Genomic DNA, 21,800 nt, shown 5'->3' on the forward strand with positions numbered 1-21,800 from the left:
AAGCTGAGAGTGGATGTTCAAACCTTCAAACAAAAAGATGGTGAATCCCTCTATGAAGCTTGGGAAAGATATAAGCAGTTGACCAAAAGATGTCCATCTGACATGTTTTCAGAATGGACCCTATTAGATATATTCTATTATGGTCTCTCTGAATTTTCGAAAATGTCATTGGACCATTCTGCAGGTGGATCTATTCACCTGAAGAAAACGCCTGAAGAGGCTCAAGAACTCATTGACATGCTTGCCAACAACCAATTCATGTACACCTCTGAGAGGAATTCCGTGAATAATGGAATACCTCAGAAAAAAAGAAGTTCTTGAAATTGATGCTCTGAATGCCATATTGGCTCAGAACAAAGTGTTGACTCAACAGGTCAACATGATCTCTCAAAATCTGAATGGGCTGCAACATGCATCCAACAACACTAGAGAGGCAGCTTCTGAAGAAGCTTATGATCCTGAGAACCCTGCCATGGCAGAGGTTAATTATATGGGTGAACCTTATGGAAACACCTATAATCCATCATGGAGAAATCATCCAAATTTCTCCTGGAAGGATCAACAAAAGCCTCAACAAGGCTTTAACAATGGTGGACGCAATAGGCTAAGCAATAGCAAGCCATATCCATCATCTTCTCAGCAACAGACAGAGAATTCTGAACAAAACACTTCTAATTTAGCCAATATTGTCTCTGATCTGTCAAAGGCCACTTTCAGTTTCATGAATGAAACAAGATCCTCCATCAGAAATTTGGAGGCACAAGTGGGCCAGCTGAGTAAGAAAGTCATTGAAACTCCTCCCAGTATTCTCCCAAGCAATACAGAAGAAAATCCAAAAGGAGAGTGCAAGGCCATTGATGTGATCAATGTGGCCGAATGCACAAGGGAGGAGGAGGACGAAAATCCTAGTGAGGAAGACCTCCTGGGACGTCCCTCAAGCAAGAAGGAGTTTCCCATTAAGGATCCAAGGGAATCTGAGGCCCATACAGAGACCATAGAGATTCCATTAAATCTCCTTCTACCATTCATGAGCTCTGAAGACTATTCTTCCTCTGAAGAGGATGAAGATGTGACTGGAGAGCAAGTTGCTCAATATTTAGGAGCTATCATGAAGCTGAATGCCAAGCTGTTTGGTAATGAGACTTGGGAAAGTGAACCTCCCTTGCTCATTAGTGAACTAGATACTTGGATTCAGAAAACTCTACCTCAAAAGAAACAAGATCCTGGCAAGTTCTTAATACCTTGTACCATTGGCACCATGAGCTTTTTCAAAGCTCTATGTGATCTAGGGTCAGGGATAAATCTTATGCCACTCTCTGTAATGGAGAAGTTAGGGATCATTGAGGTACAACCTGCCTTGTTCTCATTGCAATTGGCAGATAAGTCATTGAGACAAGCTTATGGAATAGTAGAGGACATGCTAGTAAAGGTTGAAGGCCTTTACATTCCTGCTGATTTCATAATCTTAGACACTAGGAAGGAAGAGGATGATTGCATCATCCTTAGAAGACCTTTCCTAGCCACAGCAGAAGCTGTGATAGATGTCAATAGAGGTGAGTTAGTCCTTCAATTGAATGAGGACTACCTTGTGTTTAAGGCACATGGCCACCCCTCTGTGACAGAAGAGAGTAAGCATGAAGAGCTTCTCTCAGTTCAGAGTCAAGAAGAACCCACACAGTCAAACTCTAAGTTTGGTGTTGTGAGGCCACAACCAAACTCTAAGTTTGGTGTTAAGACCCCATATCCAAACTCTAAGTTTGGTGTTGGGACTACACTAACATTGACCTGATCACCTTGTGGCTCCATGAGAGCCACTGTCAAGCTATTGACATTAAAGAAGCGCTTGTTGGGAGGCAACCCAAGTTTATTTATCTAATTTTTATTATATTGTTATTTTGTGTTTTATTAGGTACATGATCATGAGGAGTCACGAAAAAATCAAAAAAATTAAAAAGCAGAGTCAAAAACAGAAGAAAAAAATTTTTCACCTTGGAGGACGCACGGGCTGGCGTTCAACGCCAGTAAGGTGCATCTGGCCGGCGTTCAACGCCAGAACAGAGCACCATTCTGGCGCTGAACGCCGGAAACAAGCAACATCCTAGCGCTGAATGCCAGGAATGTGCCCAGAGAGGAAAAACTGGCGCTGAACGCCAGTAACAAGCATGAAACTGGCGTTCAACGCCAGAAACATGCTTTACATGGGCGTTGAACGCCCAGAACGTGCACCAATGGGCGTTTAAATGCCAGAATGGTGTGCCAAGGCAATTTACATGCCTATTTGGTGCAGGGATGGAATTCCTTGACACCTCAGGACCTGTGGACCCCACAGGATCATCTCAGGATCTGTGGACCTCACAGGATCCCCACCTACCTCGCCCTCTCTCTTTCCATTCATGGTCATTCCTTCTATTTTTCATTCACCACCTACATCTATCCACTCTTCCCCATACACCCCACCTACTTTACAATTCAACTTCTCTTTCCCACCCAATCCCACCTATATAGCCGAATCCATCTCCCCTCACTCACCTCCATTTTCTTCTTCTTCTTCTTCCTCTCTTCTTTCTTCTCTTGCTCGAGGGCGAGCAATATTTTAAGTTTGGTGTGGTAAAAGCATAGCTTTTTTGCTTTTCCATTACCATTAATGGCACCTAAGGCCAGAGAAACCTCAAAGGGAAGACAAAAGCTTCCACCTCTGAGTCTTGGGAGATGGAAAGACTATAAGCCGTCATAGCTCAGTGGTAGAACATGTGGCTGCAAATCAAGAGATCCCTGAGATACCTCAGGGAATAAGTTATCCTCCACACAAATATTGGAAGCAACTAAGGGTAGAAACACCAAAATTACTAGGAATCATTCAACAGAAGCAAGGAAGAGACATAGAGGAGCTCAAAAAGCACCATTGGACCTTCAAGAAGGCGCCACCCTCACTCAGGTGGATTCATTCCTTGTTCTTTATTTCTTTCTGTTTTCGGTTTTTAATGTTGTGTTTATCTATGTTTTGTGTCTCTACTTCATGATCATTAGTATGTAACCATGCCTTAAAGCTATGAATAAAATCCATTAATCCTTCACCTCTCTTAAATGAAAAATGTTTTAATTCAAAAGAACAAGAATTACATGAATTTCGAATTTATCCTTGAATTTAATTTAATTATATTGATGTGGTGGCAATACTTTTGTTTTCTGAATGAATGCTTGAACAGTGCATATTTTTGATCTTGTTGTTTATGAGTGTTAAAATTGTTGGCTCTTGAAAGAATGATGAACAAAGAGAAATGTTATTGATGATCTGAAAAATCATGAAATTGATTCTTGAAGCAAGAAAAAGCAGTGAAAAAGGAAGCTTGCGAAAAAAAAAAGTGGCAAAAAAAAATAGAAAGAAAAAGAAGGAGCAGTAGAAAAAGCCAATAGCCCTTAAAACCAAAAGGCAAGGGTAAAAAGGATCCAAGGCTTTGAGCATCAATGGATAGGAGGGCCCAAGGAAATTAAATCCAGGCCTAAGCGGCTAAATCAAGCTGTCCCTAACCATGTGCTTGTGTCATGAAGGTCCAAGTAAAAAGCTTGAGACTGAGTGGTTAAAGTCGTGATCCAAAGCAAAAGAGTGTGCTTAAGAGCTCTGGACACCACTAACTGGGGACTCTAGCAAAGCTGAGTCACAATCTGAAAAGGTTCACCCAGTTATGTGTCTGTGGCATTTATGTATCTGGTGGTAATACTGGAAAACAAAGTGCTTAGGGCCACAGCCAAGACTCATAAGTAGCTGTGTTCAAGAATCAACATGCGTAACTAAGAAAGTCAATAACACTATCCGAAATTCTAAGTTCCTAGAGAAACCAATCATTCTAAACTTCAAAGGAAAAAGTGAGATGCCAAAACTATTCAGAAGCAAAAAGCTACAAGTCCCGCTCATCTAATTATAATTAATATTCATTGATTTTTTGGAATTTATAGTATATTCTCTTCTTTTTATCCTATTTGATTTTCAGTTGCTTGGGGACAAGCAACAATTTAAGTTTGGTGTTGTGATGAGCGGATAATTTATACGCTTTTTGGCATTGTTTTTAGATAGTTTTTAGTAAGTTTAAGCTACTTTTAGGGATGTTTTCATTAGTTTTTATGTTAAATTCACATTTCTGGACTTTACTATGAGTTTGTGTGTTTTTCTGTGATTTCAGGTAAATTCTGGCTGAAATTGAGGGACTTGAGCAAAACTCTGAAGAAGGCTGACAAAAGGACTGCTGATGCTGTTGGAATCTGACCTCCCTGCACTCGAAATGGATTTTCTGGAGCTACAGAACTCCAATTGGCGCGCTCTCAACGGCGTTGGAAAGTAGACATCCAGGGCTTCCAGCAATATATAATAGTTCATACTTTATTCGAAGATTGACGACGTAACTTGGCGTTGAACGCCAAGTACATGCTGCTGTCTGGAGTTAAACGCCAGAAAAACGTCATGATCCGGAGTTGAACGCCCAAAACACGTCATAACTCGGAGTTCAACTCCAAGAGAAGCCTCAGCTCGTGGATTAATCAAGCTCAGCCCAAGCATACACCAAGTGGGCCCCGGAAGTGGATTTATGCATCAATTACTTACTCATGTAAACCCTAGGAGCTAGTTTATTATAAATAGAACATTTAACTAATGTATTAGATATCCTGGATTGTATTTTGAATCCTGTGATCACGTTTTGGGGGCTGGCCATTCGGCCATGCCTGAACCTTTTGCTTGTGTATTTTCAACGGTGGAGTTTCTGCACACCATAGATTAAGGGTGTGGAGTTCTGCTGTACCTCAAGTATTAATGCAATTCTATTTTCTTTTATTCAAATCTCTCTTATTCTTATTCCAAGATATTCATTCGTACCCAAGAACATGATGAATGTGATGATAAGTAACCCTCATTATCATTCTCACTTATGAACGCACGTGATTGACAACCACTTCCGTTCTACATGCAACAGAGCTTGAATGTGTATCTCTTAGATTCCCCAACAGAATCTTCGTGGTATAAGTTAGATAGATGGCGGCATTCATGAGGATCCGGAAAGTCTAAACCTTGTCTGTGGTATTCCGAGTAGGATTCTGGGATTGAATGACTGTGACGAGCTTCAAACTCCTGAAGGCTGGGCGTGATGACAAGCGCAAAAGAATCAAGTGATTCTATTCCAACCTGATTGAGAACCGACAGATGATTAGCCGTGCTGTGACAGAGCATAGGAACGTTTTCACTGAGAGGATGGGATGTAGCCATTGACAACGGTGATGCCCTACATACAGCTTGCCATGGGAAGGAGTAAGAAGGATTGAGTTGAAGCAGTGGGAGAGCAGGCGTCCTTGAGCCATACAGTATCTCCATATGCTTATCTGAAATTCCCACCAATGAATCTACATAAGTATTCTATCCCTTTTATTTATTTTATTTATCCAATTTAATTCCATTTGACTCTATGATTCCACTCACTAACTGAGATCTACAAGATGACCATAGCTTGCTTCATACCAACAATCTCTGTGGGATCGACCCTTACTCACGTAAGGTTTATTACTTGGACGACCCAGTACACTTGCTGGTTAGTTGAACGGAGTTGTGTCCACTCGTGCCAATTTCTAAATTCCATAATTTTACAATGAGTACAACTCAAAGAATAGTGATCACAATTTCGTCCACCACTCTCCAAAATCTAGACGTAAATCTCGGGTTTTAATCAGAAACAATTGATAAAGGCACTCCATGCAATCGCACTATCTCTTGAATATATAACCGGAAAAGTCTTTTCAATGTATAATCAACTTGTATCGGGAGGAAATTCGCTGACTTAGTCAATCTATTCACTAGTACCCAAATAACGTCATGTCCTGACGATGTTCTTGGTAAACAAGTTATGAAATCCATGGTGATCTTTTCCATTTCCACTGAGCTATATCTAAAGGTTGTAAAGTCATCGAGGGTCTCTGATGTTCCACTTTTATATTCTAATGGGTTAGGCACTTTGAAACAGGCTCAGCTACATCCTTCTTCAACCTTGGCCACCAAAAACATACGCTTCAGGTCTTGGTACATCTTAGTTACACCAGAATACATAAAAAATATATCTGGTGGGAGATGCGTGAGAATCTTTTCTATCTTTTCCTAGTGAATTTGCATCTAATTTGTTGAGTTTAATCAAGAATTAATTATATTTTAGCCACTATGGATGCTACTTTGAGTCTTTTGCAATTTTGTTTATTTTAGGTAGCGTTCGGCAGAATTTGATGGAGTTTCTTCAGCACGAGAATCAAAGGAGATGGCTGCGAGGAGTGACGCGCACGCGAGCCTGACGCGAGCGCGTGAATTGGAGGTATCCATGGCGATGCGTGCGTGTGACTGACGCGCACACGTGAATTGAAGATTTGCTCAGCGACGCGTCTACGTGACCGATGCGTCCGCGTGACTTGCGAAGAAGACCAGCGACGTGTACGCGTAACTGACGTGTACGTGTGACATGCGCCACGTGTAAAAAAATGCAGAAAAATGCAGGGAGAGATTTCTGGGCTGTTTTGACCCAGTTTTCAGCCCAGAAAACACATATTAGAAGATGCAGAAGAGACAAATCAAGTGGTCCCCACCCATCAGCTGAAGACTTGTTAATTAATTCAAATTTAAATTCAAATCTTATTTTTAGGAAAAGATATTATTTTTAATTTTAGATAATTAGATTTTAAATTTATTAGGATTAGTTATAAATAGGAATTTAGATGCCATCAGATTGGAACTCGGTACATTTTACCAGAATCCTAGTTTTCTTCTCTGAACCATGAGCAACTAATCCTTCATTGTTAAGGTTAGGAGTTCTGTCTATTTGTATGGATTGATTCGTTTGATCTTTCTAATTTAACTCATGTTTTGATTTATATTTCAATAATTGTTTTCGTTCTTTATTTTATGAATTTGGGTGGAACGGAAGTATGACCCATGTTCTAATTGAGTTCTTGTAAAACTTGGAAAAGCTCTTTACTTGAACAATAGCTTGAAAACATATTATTCTGAATTTCTAATTGTTTGTATTTAATGGGATACGTGACATATAATCCCCTTATTTTTGGATAATTAGGATTCTTGTGGCATATAAACTGGAATTTGATCATCACCTTCTAATTGGAATTAATTGACCAAGGAATTGGTAGTTAATGAATTTTAGAGGAGACTAGGAAGGTCTAAGGAATTAGGGCCTAGTCACATATAGTTTGCCATGAATTAAATCTTTCATGATTAAAATAGTTAGTAAGAAAAATCAATCTAGAAAATAGATAACTCTGAAACTTTAACTATTTTCTCCATATTTTATTCCCAACTCATTGCTGCTTGCTTTCTGAAATTCTTAATTTACTGTTTAATGCTCTTTGAATACCTAAACACTCTTTTCTGTTTGCCTAACTAAGCCAATCACTTAACCATTGTTGCTTAGTCCGTCAATCCTCGTGGGATCGACCCTTACTCACGTAAGGTATTACTTGGTACGACCCGATACACTTGCCGATTAGTTTGTGGGTTATAAAATACCGCACCAGTGGGTTTTTGTCAAAATTCTCTATCGTAAACTTTGTTGAGCAGGTACACAAATTCTGTTTTTGTATCTCCACAAACCATCTCAATTTTGATATATTTCCTCTGGTTGATCTTCTTTTAGCTATGTTAATAGTGCTGATATTTTCTGTATCTTGAGCTTGTGCTTTCTGAATAGCTGTCTTGAAATCAGATGTCAGGTACAATTGAGCCATAACAACTCCTTTTGACGTCTCCTTCATTCCCAAATTTAGATTCTCAAAAACCGAAATCAACTCCTTTTCCCTCATTATCATCCAAGAAATACTTAAACTCTTCCGACTTAAAGTGTCCGCAACTACATTCGCCTTTTCATGATGATAACTCAACTTATACTCGTAGTATTTTAGGAATTCTATCCATTGCCTCTATCTAATGTTGAGGTCCTTCTGATAAAAAAATATATTTCAAACTCTTGTGATCAGAAAAAACTTCAAACTGTGCTCCATACATATAATGCCTTCATATCTTGAGTGCAAAAATCACCGCAGCTAATTCCAAGTCATGCGTTGGGTAGTTCTTCTCATAAGGTCTCAGCTGTTGTGAAGCATAAGCTACCACATTCTTATATTGCATCAGCACATATCATAAACCTTTAAAAGAAGTATCACAATACATTTCAAAAGTTTTTTGTGGATCCGGTAATGTCAAAATTGGTGCTGTCGTCAGCTTCTCTTTTAAAGTATACAAAATTTTTTCACATTCCTCTGTCCACTCAAATGGAACTTCCTTGCGTGTAAGTCGTGTCAAAGGCAAAGCTATCTGTGAAAATTTTTTGATAAACCTTTGGTAGTATCTAACCAGCCCTAGAAAACTCCGAACTTAAGTAACTATCAAAGGCTGCTTCCACTGCAATACCACTTCAATCTTTGAAGGATCTACTGCTATTCCTCCCTTTGAAATAATATGTCCTAAAAATGCCACATTGGTTGTCCAAAACTCATATTCCGATAACTTTGCATGTAACTTTTGCTTCCTTAATATCTGTAGTACAATCCTCATATGTTCTTTATGTTCTTCCCCTATTTTAGAATAGATGAGAATGTCATCTATAAAGACTACCACAAACTGATCTTAATATGGACGAAAGATACAGTTCATATAATCCATGAATACTACAGGAGCATTTGTCAATTCAAAAGACATAACTGTATGCAAGTCATGTCATCAAAATCTATTTATGAGCAAAGACTTTAATATACATAATGTTTACTATATTTACTAAAGTGATAAAAGTAGAACATAAGATACTACTTTTCAATACTTGTGGGCTAAGAAGTAGAATATTTTCTATTTCAACCTATTTATATATGAATAACATAATAAATTCCTATGAGTTCACTATATCATTCACAATAATTATAAATATATCATATTAATCTTTATGTAATTTATTTAAATGTAATTATTATCAAAGATGTTATAACTATTTCTCAATGAATCATGTATCAACATTTATGCGAAAAAATTATATTGCATGCAAATATAATCATCATCACATTAATAAATCTAGTAACATAAAATGTAAGAAAGTTGAATATGGTTGATAAATTTTCATTGTACTATAATTTTTGGGTTGAGAAAAAGTAAAATTTATCAATTTAACTTGTATTTAGTCCTTTTAATTGCATGTTTTTTGAGATTTCTCATAATTGAACTTAATTGATTAAAATAGATTTTTTATACTTTAAAATGATCAAATTAATTTTATTTTTGTTATATTCGATGTCTTGATATGCTTGTTTAAGTTGTTTAAAATTTAGAAGGTACGAATAATTTGGAAAAATAGAAAAAAAGCATGTAGAAGTGGAGATTTCACAAAGAAACGAAAGAAGAAGCAATCATGTCTGGTGCCCACGCACCCACTAGTGCCCAGGCACGAGTCAGTAAAATTTCTTTTTGGGTGTATGGGCACCCATATATGTGCACACACATGTTTGGTTGCGTGCCTTATTTAAAATAGAATGTGACTTGCGATGGGGCCATTTTGGCCCATTTCAAACCATTTTGGAGCTTTATTTCAAGCAAGTCTTAAAGAGATCACGCTACGTAGTCTATAGTTTTAGTTTTTAGAATGTTTTAGTAAATTTTAGAGAGAGAAGCTCCAACTTCTCTTTAAAATTCTTAGGATTTCTAATTCAATTCTCTCTTGTTTTAGTTTTTAATCTTATTTTAGTTTAGTTTTATTTACTTTTTCTTTTTCTACTATCTTAGTTTGATAGATTCTCTTGTTAGCTTTTACGTTTATATTATTTTAGTTTATGAATTCTTGTTGAATTCTCAATTTTCTTTAATGAATTTGATATTTGATATTTTATTCTATCTTATTTAATATGTTATTGTTGTTTTTTTTAATTGCGTAATTGTAGATTTTACTAGTTCTTGCAATTTATGATATTTTATTTTTATACCTTCCAAGTGTTTGATAAAATACTTGAACTAGTTATAGAGTAGATTTTTACATTCTTAGCTTGAGTTGGGAACTTAGGTGATCTTGAGTTGCTATGTCCAAGTTGGTTGATAATTTAGAGATGTTAGTTAGTCTTGTTTCTAATAAAATTAATCTTTTACTAATTTTAATTATTAAGTTGATTAGGACTTGTGGATTGGAATTAATTAAGTCTAATTGACTTTTCCCAATATGTAAAGGTTGACGAATTGGGTTTGTTTTTTGTAATTATTATGTTAAGCTTAGTGATAAGGATAATGATCCTTAATCCTCAATTCTTGTCAAGATCTTTTATGCAATTGGATTTAATTTCTTTTACTAGTTGTTTTAGTTTAATTTCTTGCAATTTAAATTTTTATTAATTGCGATCAAAACCTTCGATTTTTTCATAGCTAATAGCTAATGATAGAGCACTTCGATTGTGATTCTAAAAAAGAACGGCCCGAAATTAAACTCTTGATTATTGATTTGATTTGTGATATCTTTTTAAACTAAACTTTGAAGAATATTGAATGCTGGTTTAGAACTATCTACAACAAATTTGATCTTTATAATTTGTAAATTTCTAAACTAATATTTAGCACTCATCAATGGTCCAGCGGCTTAAGGTTTTAGATAAGAAGTGGAGTTCAAAACTTATTCAACTCAAACAAAAGTTTTATTTTATAGCAATCCAAAACCATAACGCACTTTCTATTATGCTATAGTTCTTCGTTCTTCACTTCCACACCGTCTTCCCTTTTCCATTTTTTTTAAGAATCAGAAACTTGTAAAAATTATGAAAAATTATGCCAACATGAAAAATAATTGTTGCACGAATTGGAAGATTCTATTAGGAAGTATTATCCATTAATATTATTCACTATTCTCATGGTGTGTTAATTTTGAACTTTGAAAGATTCTCATTGTCCTAAATATATGCAAGAATTTTTCATGCATTACTCAGTTGACTATAACCATATGACGCGCCAATTTTTACTCGCGTTTAGTTTCATGGAAACAACTACTACAAAAGGGAACAAGCTAGTGCTGCAAATAAACACACACTTCAAGCACTTACATTTACACGATTCCTCATCCAAATTACAAACACTCTTCACACTCACACTCACTACTTATTCTACATACACTTTTGCTTTATTACAATTTTAATTTCCTCTCCAATCGATCTCCATACACAAAAAACCTTGTAACTTTTTTAGTTTGAAGATGGGCCTTAAAGTGCAATTTCTTTTGCTTTTGTGCATTATTCTTCCTGCAATGGTTTCAGGAATACGCTTCATACGCATAAATAATAACAACCCTTTCTCTGTGAAGGGTCGAGTTTATTGTGACCCTTGCCGTTTTAGTTTTGAGAGCCTTGCCACCACATACATTGCTGGTAATAATCCATATATAACACCACTTTATTATATTCATATCATATCTGTTTGGTAAAGTATAATATAGAAAAAAGTACTGTACGGAGACTATACCATTTGAGTTATAACTCATTGACAAAGTATTGTCTTTTGATATTTTTGTTATTATATGCAATATTGTTGTCCTTATTAAATGCGAGTATATTATGGTTTCTAACAATAAAACATTTTCACCATCACAAAAATAAACTAACTCGATACTTATCAAAGATCGAGTTAGTTCGACAAAATTATCCTAATTTATTAAGTCGTTTTGTTGAACATTTTGTGGAACTTTTTTAAAATAATTCAATCTTTAATGACTATCGAATTAATTTACATCTTTTATGATTAGAATTATAGGTGCTGAAATCTTTTATGCAAAAAAATGATAGTTTTAATTTGAACTTTGGTACACTAATTTTATGTCCACTAAACATGCACAAAATGTGGCAATTGGCAGCTATAAATTTCTACTCTAAATTTGTAAAAAATTACAATTTATTAATACTACTACCCTTTAAAAGTATTGTTCGTAAGAAAACTCGATCTTAAGTGCATGAAATTTATTTGTATACATATATGTATACACGTTGTTTCACACATTTTCTTTTGAATCTTTCTTTCTCTCCCTATAATGACTTATTATTGATTTCCTAGAAAAACTGTAGATAAAAATTTAGTTCATGTATTTATAGAAGAATAATTTTTAATAAGATTTTTCTAGAAAATTAGATTTTAAATTTTGAAGCAGTAGAGATCTAATTAAGAAATCATAAACTACTATATATATCTCCAATTTTATGAATTGTTATCATTTATAGTTGGTAACCTGTGTTATATTGCAATCAAATGATCCTTCCTAGGTGCGGAGGTTATTTTACAATGCAAGGACAGGATCACAAATGACATTGTTTTCAGCAAACAAAGCCAAACTGATTCATCAGGAGCATATACAATAGATGTCGACGCAGATTTTGAAAACCAAGTTTGTGATGTGAAGCTTTTAAGCAGTTCACAAGATGATTGCAAAGAACCTGCATTAGGTCGTGACCAATCTCGTGTCATACTCAACCGTTTCAATGGCATTGCCACCAATGATAGGTTTGTTAATAACTTGGGTTTCATGAAGAATGAAGCTTTGTCGGGTTGTGCCGATATTCTAAGGAAGTACTACAAGTTCGGTTCTAAGAATTAGTTTCAGGAAAAAGCTACTCTGTTTTTTAGTAGGTAAAGTGCACTTGTTTTCCTCTGTCTAACCATTTTTTTCAAAGTTTTTAAACTTAGTACTAATGTTCAAACCAGAAATAAAATTTGTACCACTTTTTATGTACACCTCTCTTGTATATATTTTTTTATGGTACAGAAGACAAATATTTTTATATTTTTTTCAATTATTTTTACTACCAAAATTAAAGTGTATAAGAGAAGTAGACATAAAAGTGGTGCGCGAAACATTTTTCATGTTAGATTATTTCAATTTTATCCTAACATTTTTAAAGAGTTTCAATTTTGCCATTCTATTAAACTTATTTAAAAACGTCAGGGCGTAATTCAAAAAATTTTAAAATTATTGAGACGAAGTGTACTTTACCTTTTAGGATTTTTTTTTGTTTTAAATATTCTTGCATTTGGGTAATCCTTTTGGTTTCCATTGTTGGAATGTTTAATGCGTCGTCCTAGCATATAAAATTTAGGTGTTAGTGAGTCACCAAAAAAAATTTGTGTTAGTGTCTTAAACTTTGTGTTGCCATCATCACAATGAAATTTTGATCATGTATTGGTGGAAGGTACAAAGTTGTATATATAATAATATCGAGTTATATTTATCTAGATCATATGCAATTACTAGTTATATTATTCAATCTTGTGTTATGTGATCATTTAGTTACCAAATTTGTAAAAGAATGCAAATACTGAATCAAATTTATTTATAGATAAGAATCTAGATAATGCTTATATTAGGATTTGACATAAATTAGAGGAGGAATTTCACACAAACACAACATAGTCTTAGCTAACAAGTGTAATTAAACCTCAAATTGCATCTTGGTAGGAATAATTCAAAAAATTTAATACCTGAAAATTTGACTACTATGCCTCGAGAGAAAAGTATATACTTTAAGGTGTACTAAAAGATTATGCAAATGCATCTAAAACTTATCCAAAAATGATCGACAATAAAAACTAAAAGGACATTCAAATAAAAATTAACTAAAAACTTAAGCGAGGAGCGAGCCAAGCCTGAGATTGTATGAGTCCCGCTAGTTCCAATAAGACTTCATTCCGTAGTTCCTAATATCTGGAAATCTGGGGTTACTTGGATGAAAGAGATTTGAGACAGAGAAAAAGGAAAACCTTAATAAACTATTGGAATGAATTGGACTTAGATGAGGTTTCTTACAGGTCTGTCAGTTAACTCTGTGTCCTTAGATTAGGTTTAGGACAGGGAACTTCTTGATGTCAGTATCCTGAGATAAGCTTTCTTACAGAGAACTGTTTGGACTTAGTTCAGATTTGAGAGAGAAATAAAAACCTAACAAAAAAAACTAAATAGAGAGAAAGACTGGAAAGTTTGAAAAGACTAGTTTGATTAGAACAGAAGTTGAAACTAATTTAAATAATGGATAAAATTTAAGAGAATTTAATAGTCCGAATATTTTGTAATGGAAGGGATGTTTGAGGTACAAAAGATTGAATCTACTTAACAAAATAGATGCATTTTTATTCCCCTTTGATTAAATCAATTAACTCATATTTCAACGAAGTTGTAGGATTGAAAAATAAATGGGTACTCTATCAAATGACAAATCAAAAGAAATGAATTGAGTACAGTACTAAAATAGTCAACAGAATTAACAAATTAGAGTGGTAAATCTCACTATGGATATTTAAGACACGTTGGCGTCTCTGTGTAACTGATGCTTCGTTGTTATAATCGTTGAATGTAACCCCAATTGGAATTCAATAAAACATATCCATAGCTTATCAAATAATGAAAAGTAAATACACTCTTTGCTTCATTTTAAAATAAAAAAGAAAAGAAATAACATAATGATAATAACAATAATAAATGTTCCTCCCTTGTGGCAAAAGAAATAAGCTACTGAAGATAACTTCCAAATTTCTCGCCACTAGCTCAGTTCTAGTGTCTGAGATAACATACATTATTTTATAGTAAATGGACATTTTATTGTATTCACTATATACTACAGTGCTGTCATTTTATTCGGAAATAAGTGGTGAAAATCTGGTGCAATATACCAGAAAATAGATGGACCTGAAAACAGAACTAGTATCAATCACAGGACACCAAAGGCCTGCTAGGTGCACAATCAAGCATCTCAAAGGGTATAATCAGTTGTCATCAAAATCCAACATAAAGTTGGGGTAAAAGACATAAAAAAATAGTCCCAAGATGGTGTGATTTTCAGTTTTAAACTAGCATGTTATAGCATCTGCTAATTACAGTTGAACAGCACTCCAGGAAAAAGGTGCTGTGTTGCTTAATTTGTCATTTTAATGCGTATCAACTCTGGCGTTTCCATACTCTTGATTAACCAAGACATTCTCATCATTATGGTTAACGATCTCGGTGTCCATTCTAGGGTCAGGGTCTAAGTCAGGGGAAGATTCTCTCTTCTCGTAGTCAGATGGGTCAGAATCAGAATCTAACTTAATTGAATCTAACGATGGAGGAGCAACTGGAACTGATGATAGAGAGTTCTCCCCTGTCCAGAAAGAGGGAATCTTCTTGTCGTCCTCTTTCATCCTCTCCGCATACCTGTTTATGTCAAACCCTGTGTCATTCTTCCCGCCAAATGCAGATTCAAGTTGGTCCAAATCAAATAAATCCTCCATGATCTTCTTGGTATTGTTATCATCAGCGTAAACAAACTTCACTTTATTGTAAGTCTTAGGCTCCAATAGGGGCTTTACCATCTGCAGCAACAAATTATACATAACCATAAAATGGTGAAGGGTAACGGTAGAATTATCAACAGGTAAGGAAAGCCTTTTGAGAACTACATATGCATTTGATCTTTTAAGCACCACAGAGTAACAACATGAAAAACAACAGCATATAATAACAAAATCATATCCCACTCTAGGTGGCTCAGCTACGTAAATCAAATAACATCATGGCTACCAGAGTTTTTCTACATTTAGCTCATTTATACTAAGATGAAAGAATTACTTTCACAAATTATTCAATACAGGGCACATGAAATTCTTTCGTGCACGAATTGGCTACACGGGGAAGGAGAACCCAAACTACAATTATTATTCAAGAATTCAAGGTTTTGAAATCAAGAGAATTCAAGGTTTTGAAATCAAGAGCCCTAAAATGGATGAAGAATGGTAGATCAACGGGTTTGAACAATATACCGATTGAAGTTTGGAAAGATTTAGGAGGAAAAGGTGTTAGTCGGCTAACCAAGCTTTTAAATTAGATTTGAAGATCTAAGAAAAGAAGCACCTTGATCCTTATTTACAAAAACGAGATATAGTTGTGGAAATCACGAGACAAACTCGTAAGTCATACTATGAAGTTATGGGAGAGGGAGATGAAGAGAAGCAAGAGAAAAAAGACAAAGGAGAAAAAAAAGGATGATGTAAATTATAGGATTCAAGTGAGTTTGTCATAGTGGTGGAGTGCATCGGACATCATTTGCAACAAGTACCTTTAAAATGCAACATACATGGAATGGCGTGTTGGGCAGTAAAAAGTGAACAGGAATATAAGTTTTCTGCGTTCGAAGTGAAGATGCTTAAATTGATGAGTGACCATACGCAATTGAACATAATAAAGAACGAAAACATGATAGAGAAAGTCGGAGTTGCCCCCATTATTGAGGGCATAATAGAATTCTGTCTTACGTGGTTTGGACATGTGGGGAGTGGACTAGCAAAACATCCAATAAGGAAGGTAGATTAAATGTAAGATTGACCAATCATTAAAGGTAGAGGGAGACTGAGAGACCTAACGTTCTGTTTGGATTTCATTCTGAGACAAACCGGTAAACCCATGAACATCACCCATACCAAAAGCTAAACTTTTTTTTTTTTTGAAATCGATAGTTGGCGACAGTAGGACATATAAAATTGAGCAAATTTTGCTAAGAAATATCCCATTGCAACAAAACTGCTCATGCCTGGCAATGTAAGAGAAGCCATTGATAAGATATTGAAAACTCTGAATATTTTGGGAGCCATTCCACTTCTTTCTTTTTTTATTACCATCCTCACGCGTTGTTGAGAGAGAGAGAGAGAGAGGAGAGAAGCAGAGATCAAGGGAGACGAGGCAGGGGCTGCATCAACAGAATCCAGCATCATCAGTGGCAGGAACTAGAGGATTGGAGGTAAAGGAAGGGACAGTGAGATTGAGAGAGGATCAAGAGAAGAAGAGGTGGAAGAAGGAGGAGGCAGAGTGAATACGGGTTGCGACCATGGGATCTCAAGGTGGCGCAGGGGACAGAGAGATCAATAGAAAAGTGATTTGTAGAGCACAGTGACAAAGGCAGAGGCAAGAGATAAGTAGCTGCTACAACAAAATCGGAGGCAAGGTCCATTGCTATTTGCTCTTCATGATCCAGATTTGCAGTACTTCATTTTAAATCTGATTTTGTTGATTGAGGAAGAAAGTGGTGGCGGTAGTGTTTGTGGTTGTAGCAGTAGCAGCAACAGCCGCGGCAGTGGTGGTGGCAGCGGCAGTAGTGCAATTTGTAGTAAAAGGGAAAGCTTGGGAGTGTAGTTCTAGGAAGATGGTTTGAAAAATATAAAGAGTATAATTGGATTATGAAAAATTTAATAGGGATAGTTTTGGAATAAAAAATTTATTTTATGTCCCTAGAATCCATCTCACTATCCTAGCTCATAGACTAGACAGAAAATATTATGATTGATTTAGTCATCTCTACATCCAAACATGATTCATCTCCATATTTTGTTTGTCTCCATATTTCCGTCTGGGACGGAATCCAGACGGAGCCTAAGAACTCTGAATAAGGTGGTCAACAAAGATTTAACATAAATGAGCATTTACTACAAACATGATACAGGAAACAATAATGTTGTTTGACTTATGTAGCAAACCCTACCAGGTATAAGATTTTATCGTTATATACTTTAATTTCTTTTAATAACTTACACGTTCTTACGTCTCCTTTCTCTTTCTGTCTTTGACTGCTAGACTAAGAATTAAGTTTTAAAAAGAAAATATTTCAAGGACCAAACTGGAGATTTACTCAAATTAAATAGATACTTTTGTTAATCATAGCATTGATATGTGCACTAGGAAAACAATAATATAAAAAAAAAGGAAAAATGAAAAACTTGGACCTGATCCCAAATATCATATCTGGCGGCTTAGATGCATATCATAAAGCTTACTAACTAAGAATGCAATTCAACTTTGGCCTCACTCTTACAGAATCTAAAATAGTCAGCCTCACAACAGCATGCAATTGTGTAAGATATCAAAGGCATGAAATTTGAGAACAGGAAAAAGCTTAATTACCGTGAAGAATGGTTCAAAGAACTTAGGTGGATTGTACAGTATTGCAAGACCCAGACGTTCAGGATACTGATCTTGCAATACATGGGCAGTTTCACGGGTCACCCTGACTGATATATGTGACAAATTGAAACCCTGGAAGTCAATTAGCCAGACCATCTGTTCCTGCTGTGGTGGAAGATTTAGAATAGCATTCTCCATGCAGTATACCAAATATTTAACCTGTCCTTTTATTGACTTCGAGTTCTGCACTCCAAGGAAGAACAAATTGGAAATCATGAATAACATTCTTCTACAACATCAGCAACAAATCAGATTTCAACCATTTGTGCAGGTATATCTACTAAACCTTGCCTGATGTCAAATCAAGGGGTAAGAAAGTGTGTCAAAATGATAGAAACTGAACCTGGCTAGGTAGCTGGACAGTGAACACAGGGTATGCTTAAAATCACCCCACATTCTCATCCTTCAGATTTCACTTATTCCAAGAACACCCCCAAAAAAAACTGACTTGAATAGACATACTACATATCATAACTTATAAATTATTTTCGAAAGATACCTGGCGACTAGGTCTCATGACAAGGACTGTTCTCCCATGCTTGTCAACATAATCTGTTCTGTAGATCTTTCCAGTATCCGCTTCCTGAGCAACATCTTCCTGCATTAACAGAAGTGCACTTCAACTAAAATTTTGGCAGAAGATAATATCAGGGTTTAATAATTTGATCAAACATTCCCAGATCACAAAAATTCCAGGTGAAGTAGATAACTAGATGGATCCTGAATCCATTAACTCAGTCTAGGAACTACATGATATTAAATTGGTGGTAGTTCAAGCAGGATCAGATATGGTTAAACACGGCCACTGGATCTGACTGAGCATCTTTAAAGTTTACGCAGTCCTACAGTTAACTCCTCCTAAGAGACAAGAGTGACCAAGAGGACAGCAAGAGACGGGCACAAATATGCAATCACTCACCCATCGGATCTCTTCTGGTTTGTATTCTGCTCTCCATTTTAGTGTCTGTTTCAACATTTTAACCGCCTTCTTGACATTCCAATTCCGCGCCCTCAAATGCCTTGCAATGGATGCATCAGAACAATAAAGAGATGCCTTACCAGACAGTGGTCCAATCAACCTTCTGACCTCCATGATCTAGAAAGAAGCAAATAATTATGAGCTAGAAAACATGTTTTCTTTCTTGCAAAGATTGCAGCTTCATATTGTCAAATACAAAGTATCGAAAAAATCGACAGCATATGAATCTTCATGGGTTCAAACCAAGAATTCACAAGTACAGGACATACCAGGGACTGCTGCTCTTCTAAGCTTAACATTTTCTCATGGCCATTAGAGGTAGTTTTCTTTAAATCCACACTCATGGTGTCAGTTTAGAGACGCTCAGAAAGAAAATAGCGAGTTCTGCAAGAGAAGACAATACCAATACATCTATGTAATTACTCATATCATTTAAAGTAAAACAAAATGCTATGCACTATGCCACTATGATACATTGAATCCAATAGCTCGTCATTTATGCAGTCTAAAATCTGTAAATAATTTTTTTTTCTCATGGATACTATATTCATGACGTATATAGTTACAAGTTGTAAATATGAGTAACTAATATCAACTATATTATGCCATTCACTAAACTATGTAAAAAGATCTGGGAAAAAAAGCTTTGAAGGGGTCAGTGAGATTTCATTCATACTCACTCTTACTGTTTTGTTTGTTGAAAAAATTGGAGTGTTGGTCAATTGTAAAGTTTAAAATACAATTTTTAATCCATATGAAACTTAAGCCAGGCAGAACTACATTGAGGTAGTTTTGTTCGGGGGTTTATGGGGGGGACAAGAGACTAAAACCTCAAAGCTAAAGCCTTTCAACCGAAAATTTGTTAATATAGAAGAGATATAGGATGCATGCAGCCAGTAGACCAACTTTACTCATTCCATCCCTGCTAGAAAGCATAACAAAAGCTAACATTATAATAAAGAGAATGCTTTAACACACATTATCACCGTGGTGGGCAAGTATTACGAATAAAATCTTCACCCCTACTTTAGCCCCATACCAAACACTCCCATAATGAAGAGTTGCTATTTGAAAGTGCGAAAATTAGAGATTTCCTTAAGCCCATAGACAGATGAAATGGGTTACAGATACAAATATTTATTTAGAACCAATCGAATGAGAGTAAAGAAGGATACGAAATGAATATTAATTCAAAATAGTTTTTTAAGCTTAACAGCTCATTTGCAATTCACATTTGTTTTACCTTCAACTAGGAAGCACACCATGTGCAACTTAAAGCAAATAGGACCATTCGAATTTAGAAGACCCCAGAACTCAGAAAGTGAGATTAAAACTTTATCATTTGAAAATGTAGATCACGTAAGGGCTTACTATTGGAAAACTTTGTTTATTCACACTCCCAACTGCTTAATTGAGTTGCAACTATCTAATTTTCCCCAAATCATTTTGTACTCATGCCACATTAGGTGGGATGATCCACGGACTGCCACGATATTCTAGCATAAACATAGTTTGTCACCAAACTCAAACAAAAGAGAAGGCTTATAATAAGCCCTTCATAGCTAATCTACAAGTCTTCAACATTAGTAACAGCGCCCCCCCCCCCCCCCCCCCCCCCCCGCTTTTCCATTTTTTTTCAATCACATTTAATTAACAGGAATTTAGAAAACTGCAATTGAGGGGGTTAGTGAGGATTGTGAATTGCTAATACACCCTTGCCCTAACATACATTGACCACTGAATAAACTTTTTGCTGAATAGTATGACCTTCACATAACTAACACTAAACTTCATATTTCATCCTAATTCATAATCAGAAGCTCCTAAATCTAACACAAATTAAAATTATCCACACAAAAGCTCAAGAAAGGTCTTCATAGAAAGGATCTTACCTCAGCTTCTGCAATTGTGCTTTTCAAAAACGAAAAACACCAACAGCTTTCAGTTATTCACAAATTATACGATCCACTATGATTGTTGCCAAAAATTACCTTTAAAACAAAGATTGAAAAATACGAAATTAAAAATGATATTTTTCCTGCTTCGCAGAGTACCACGTTACATAATAATATAATATAAATAAATAAATGGTAATAATAAGGACTAAAAGAAGAACGGAGTCAAACATATAGCAAAATAAAATAAAGTAAATATAAAAAGAAAAAACTATGAAAATCAGGAGAAAACGAACGACTAAGAATAGAATAGAAGCGAAGAGATCAATGGTTTACCTGACTCCGAAAGGTTTGGATTTTGGCGAGAGAGAGAGACAGAGAGCGAGAGAGAAGTCAACAGCTCTTCCGTTTTCCCTCTCTCTGTGTTGTGACTTGTGATGACTGATTAAGGGAGCTTTTGGCTTTTGAGAATTGAGATGGTACAGTTGAGCAGATAATTAAAAACTAAAAATTAAATATAAAAACATAAAAGAGCAGGTGGATTTTGGAGAAAGTGATGCTGATTCTGATTCTGATTCCGATTTATTCTTGTATTTTATTCTTTAGAACTGTATGCATTTGTGGAGACTGACTGCACCGATGAGAATTATATAAATATTAAAGCATTAATAGTATTCCAACTTTTTTAGAAATTAAATAACAATAGTAGAATAGTAATAATAAATTTAAAATTGGCTAAAATTAATAAAATAACTTTTTTTTTAATAGAGCCAAAGACTCTTCTTTTTGAAGTTTGTTATTTTTACGATGATTTTCGGACTAAATTCGAGTCATTCTTCAAGTAGATTTAACTCAATTCAAAATTATTATATTTTATAATTTCACTATATGTTTTATGTTAAAATTAATAAC

General features: G+C 35.4%; 2 protein-coding genes and 1 non-coding gene across 4 annotated transcripts; 1 reads left to right on the forward strand and 2 right to left on the reverse strand.

Moving 5' to 3' along the window:
• LOC112704817 (small nucleolar RNA R71) lies at window positions 1-104 on the reverse strand. Its single transcript, XR_003155423.1, has one exon. It is a non-coding gene; the product is annotated as a small nucleolar RNA R71 (small nucleolar RNA).
• Window positions 105-11,243: 11,139 nt separating this feature from the next.
• Window positions 11,244-12,632, forward strand: LOC112701493 (olee1-like protein). The gene is made up of 2 exons (XM_025752243.2): window positions 11,244-11,415; window positions 12,301-12,632. The coding sequence occupies exons 1-2, from the start codon at window positions 11,244-11,246 to the stop codon at window positions 12,630-12,632; spliced, it is 504 nt and encodes a 167-aa protein (XP_025608028.1).
• A 1,915-nt stretch (window positions 12,633-14,547) lies between these two features.
• Window positions 14,548-21,526, reverse strand: LOC112703158 (uncharacterized). 2 transcript variants are annotated; one of them, XM_025754490.3, is made up of 7 exons: window positions 21,225-21,526; window positions 20,886-20,984; window positions 19,263-19,377; window positions 18,934-19,110; window positions 18,514-18,612; window positions 17,955-18,197; window positions 14,548-15,376 (listed from the first exon to the last, which is right to left on the reverse strand). In XM_025754490.3, the coding sequence occupies exons 3-7, from the start codon at window positions 19,335-19,337 to the stop codon at window positions 14,954-14,956; spliced, it is 1,017 nt and encodes a 338-aa protein (XP_025610275.1). In that variant the 5' UTR covers window positions 19,338-19,377; window positions 20,886-20,984; window positions 21,225-21,526; the 3' UTR covers window positions 14,548-14,953. The 2 variants fall into 2 exon arrangements, with proteins under 2 accessions (XP_025610275.1, XP_029143823.1); XM_029287990.2 differs by lacking the exon at window positions 20,886-20,984.
• Between the last annotated feature and the right edge of the window lie 274 nt (window positions 21,527-21,800).

The sequence above is a fragment of the Arachis hypogaea genome, chromosome 7 (assembly GCF_003086295.3).
Source record: "Arachis hypogaea cultivar Tifrunner chromosome 7, arahy.Tifrunner.gnm2.J5K5, whole genome shotgun sequence".
Lineage (NCBI taxonomy): Eukaryota > Viridiplantae > Streptophyta > Magnoliopsida > Fabales > Fabaceae > Arachis > Arachis hypogaea.

Coding starts and splice junctions, on each gene's coding strand:
- LOC112703158 (XM_029287990.2), bottom strand. CDS start 19,337: ATGAGTGTGGATTTAAAGAAAACTACCTCTAATGGCCATGAGAAAATG. Junction 18,613..18,933: donor AACCAGAAGAGATCCGATGG/GTGAGTGATTGC, acceptor CTGTTAATGCAG/GAAGATGTTGCTCAGGAAGC. Junction 15,377..17,954: donor TCTTTGAACCATTCTTCACG/GTAATTAAGCTT, acceptor TTGTTGCTGCAG/ATGGTAAAGCCCCTATTGGA.
- LOC112701493 (XM_025752243.2), top strand. CDS start 11,244: ATGGGCCTTAAAGTGCAATTTCTTTTGCTTTTGTGCATTATTCTTCCT. Junction 11,416..12,300: donor TGCCACCACATACATTGCTG/GTAATAATCCAT, acceptor GATCCTTCCTAG/GTGCGGAGGTTATTTTACAA.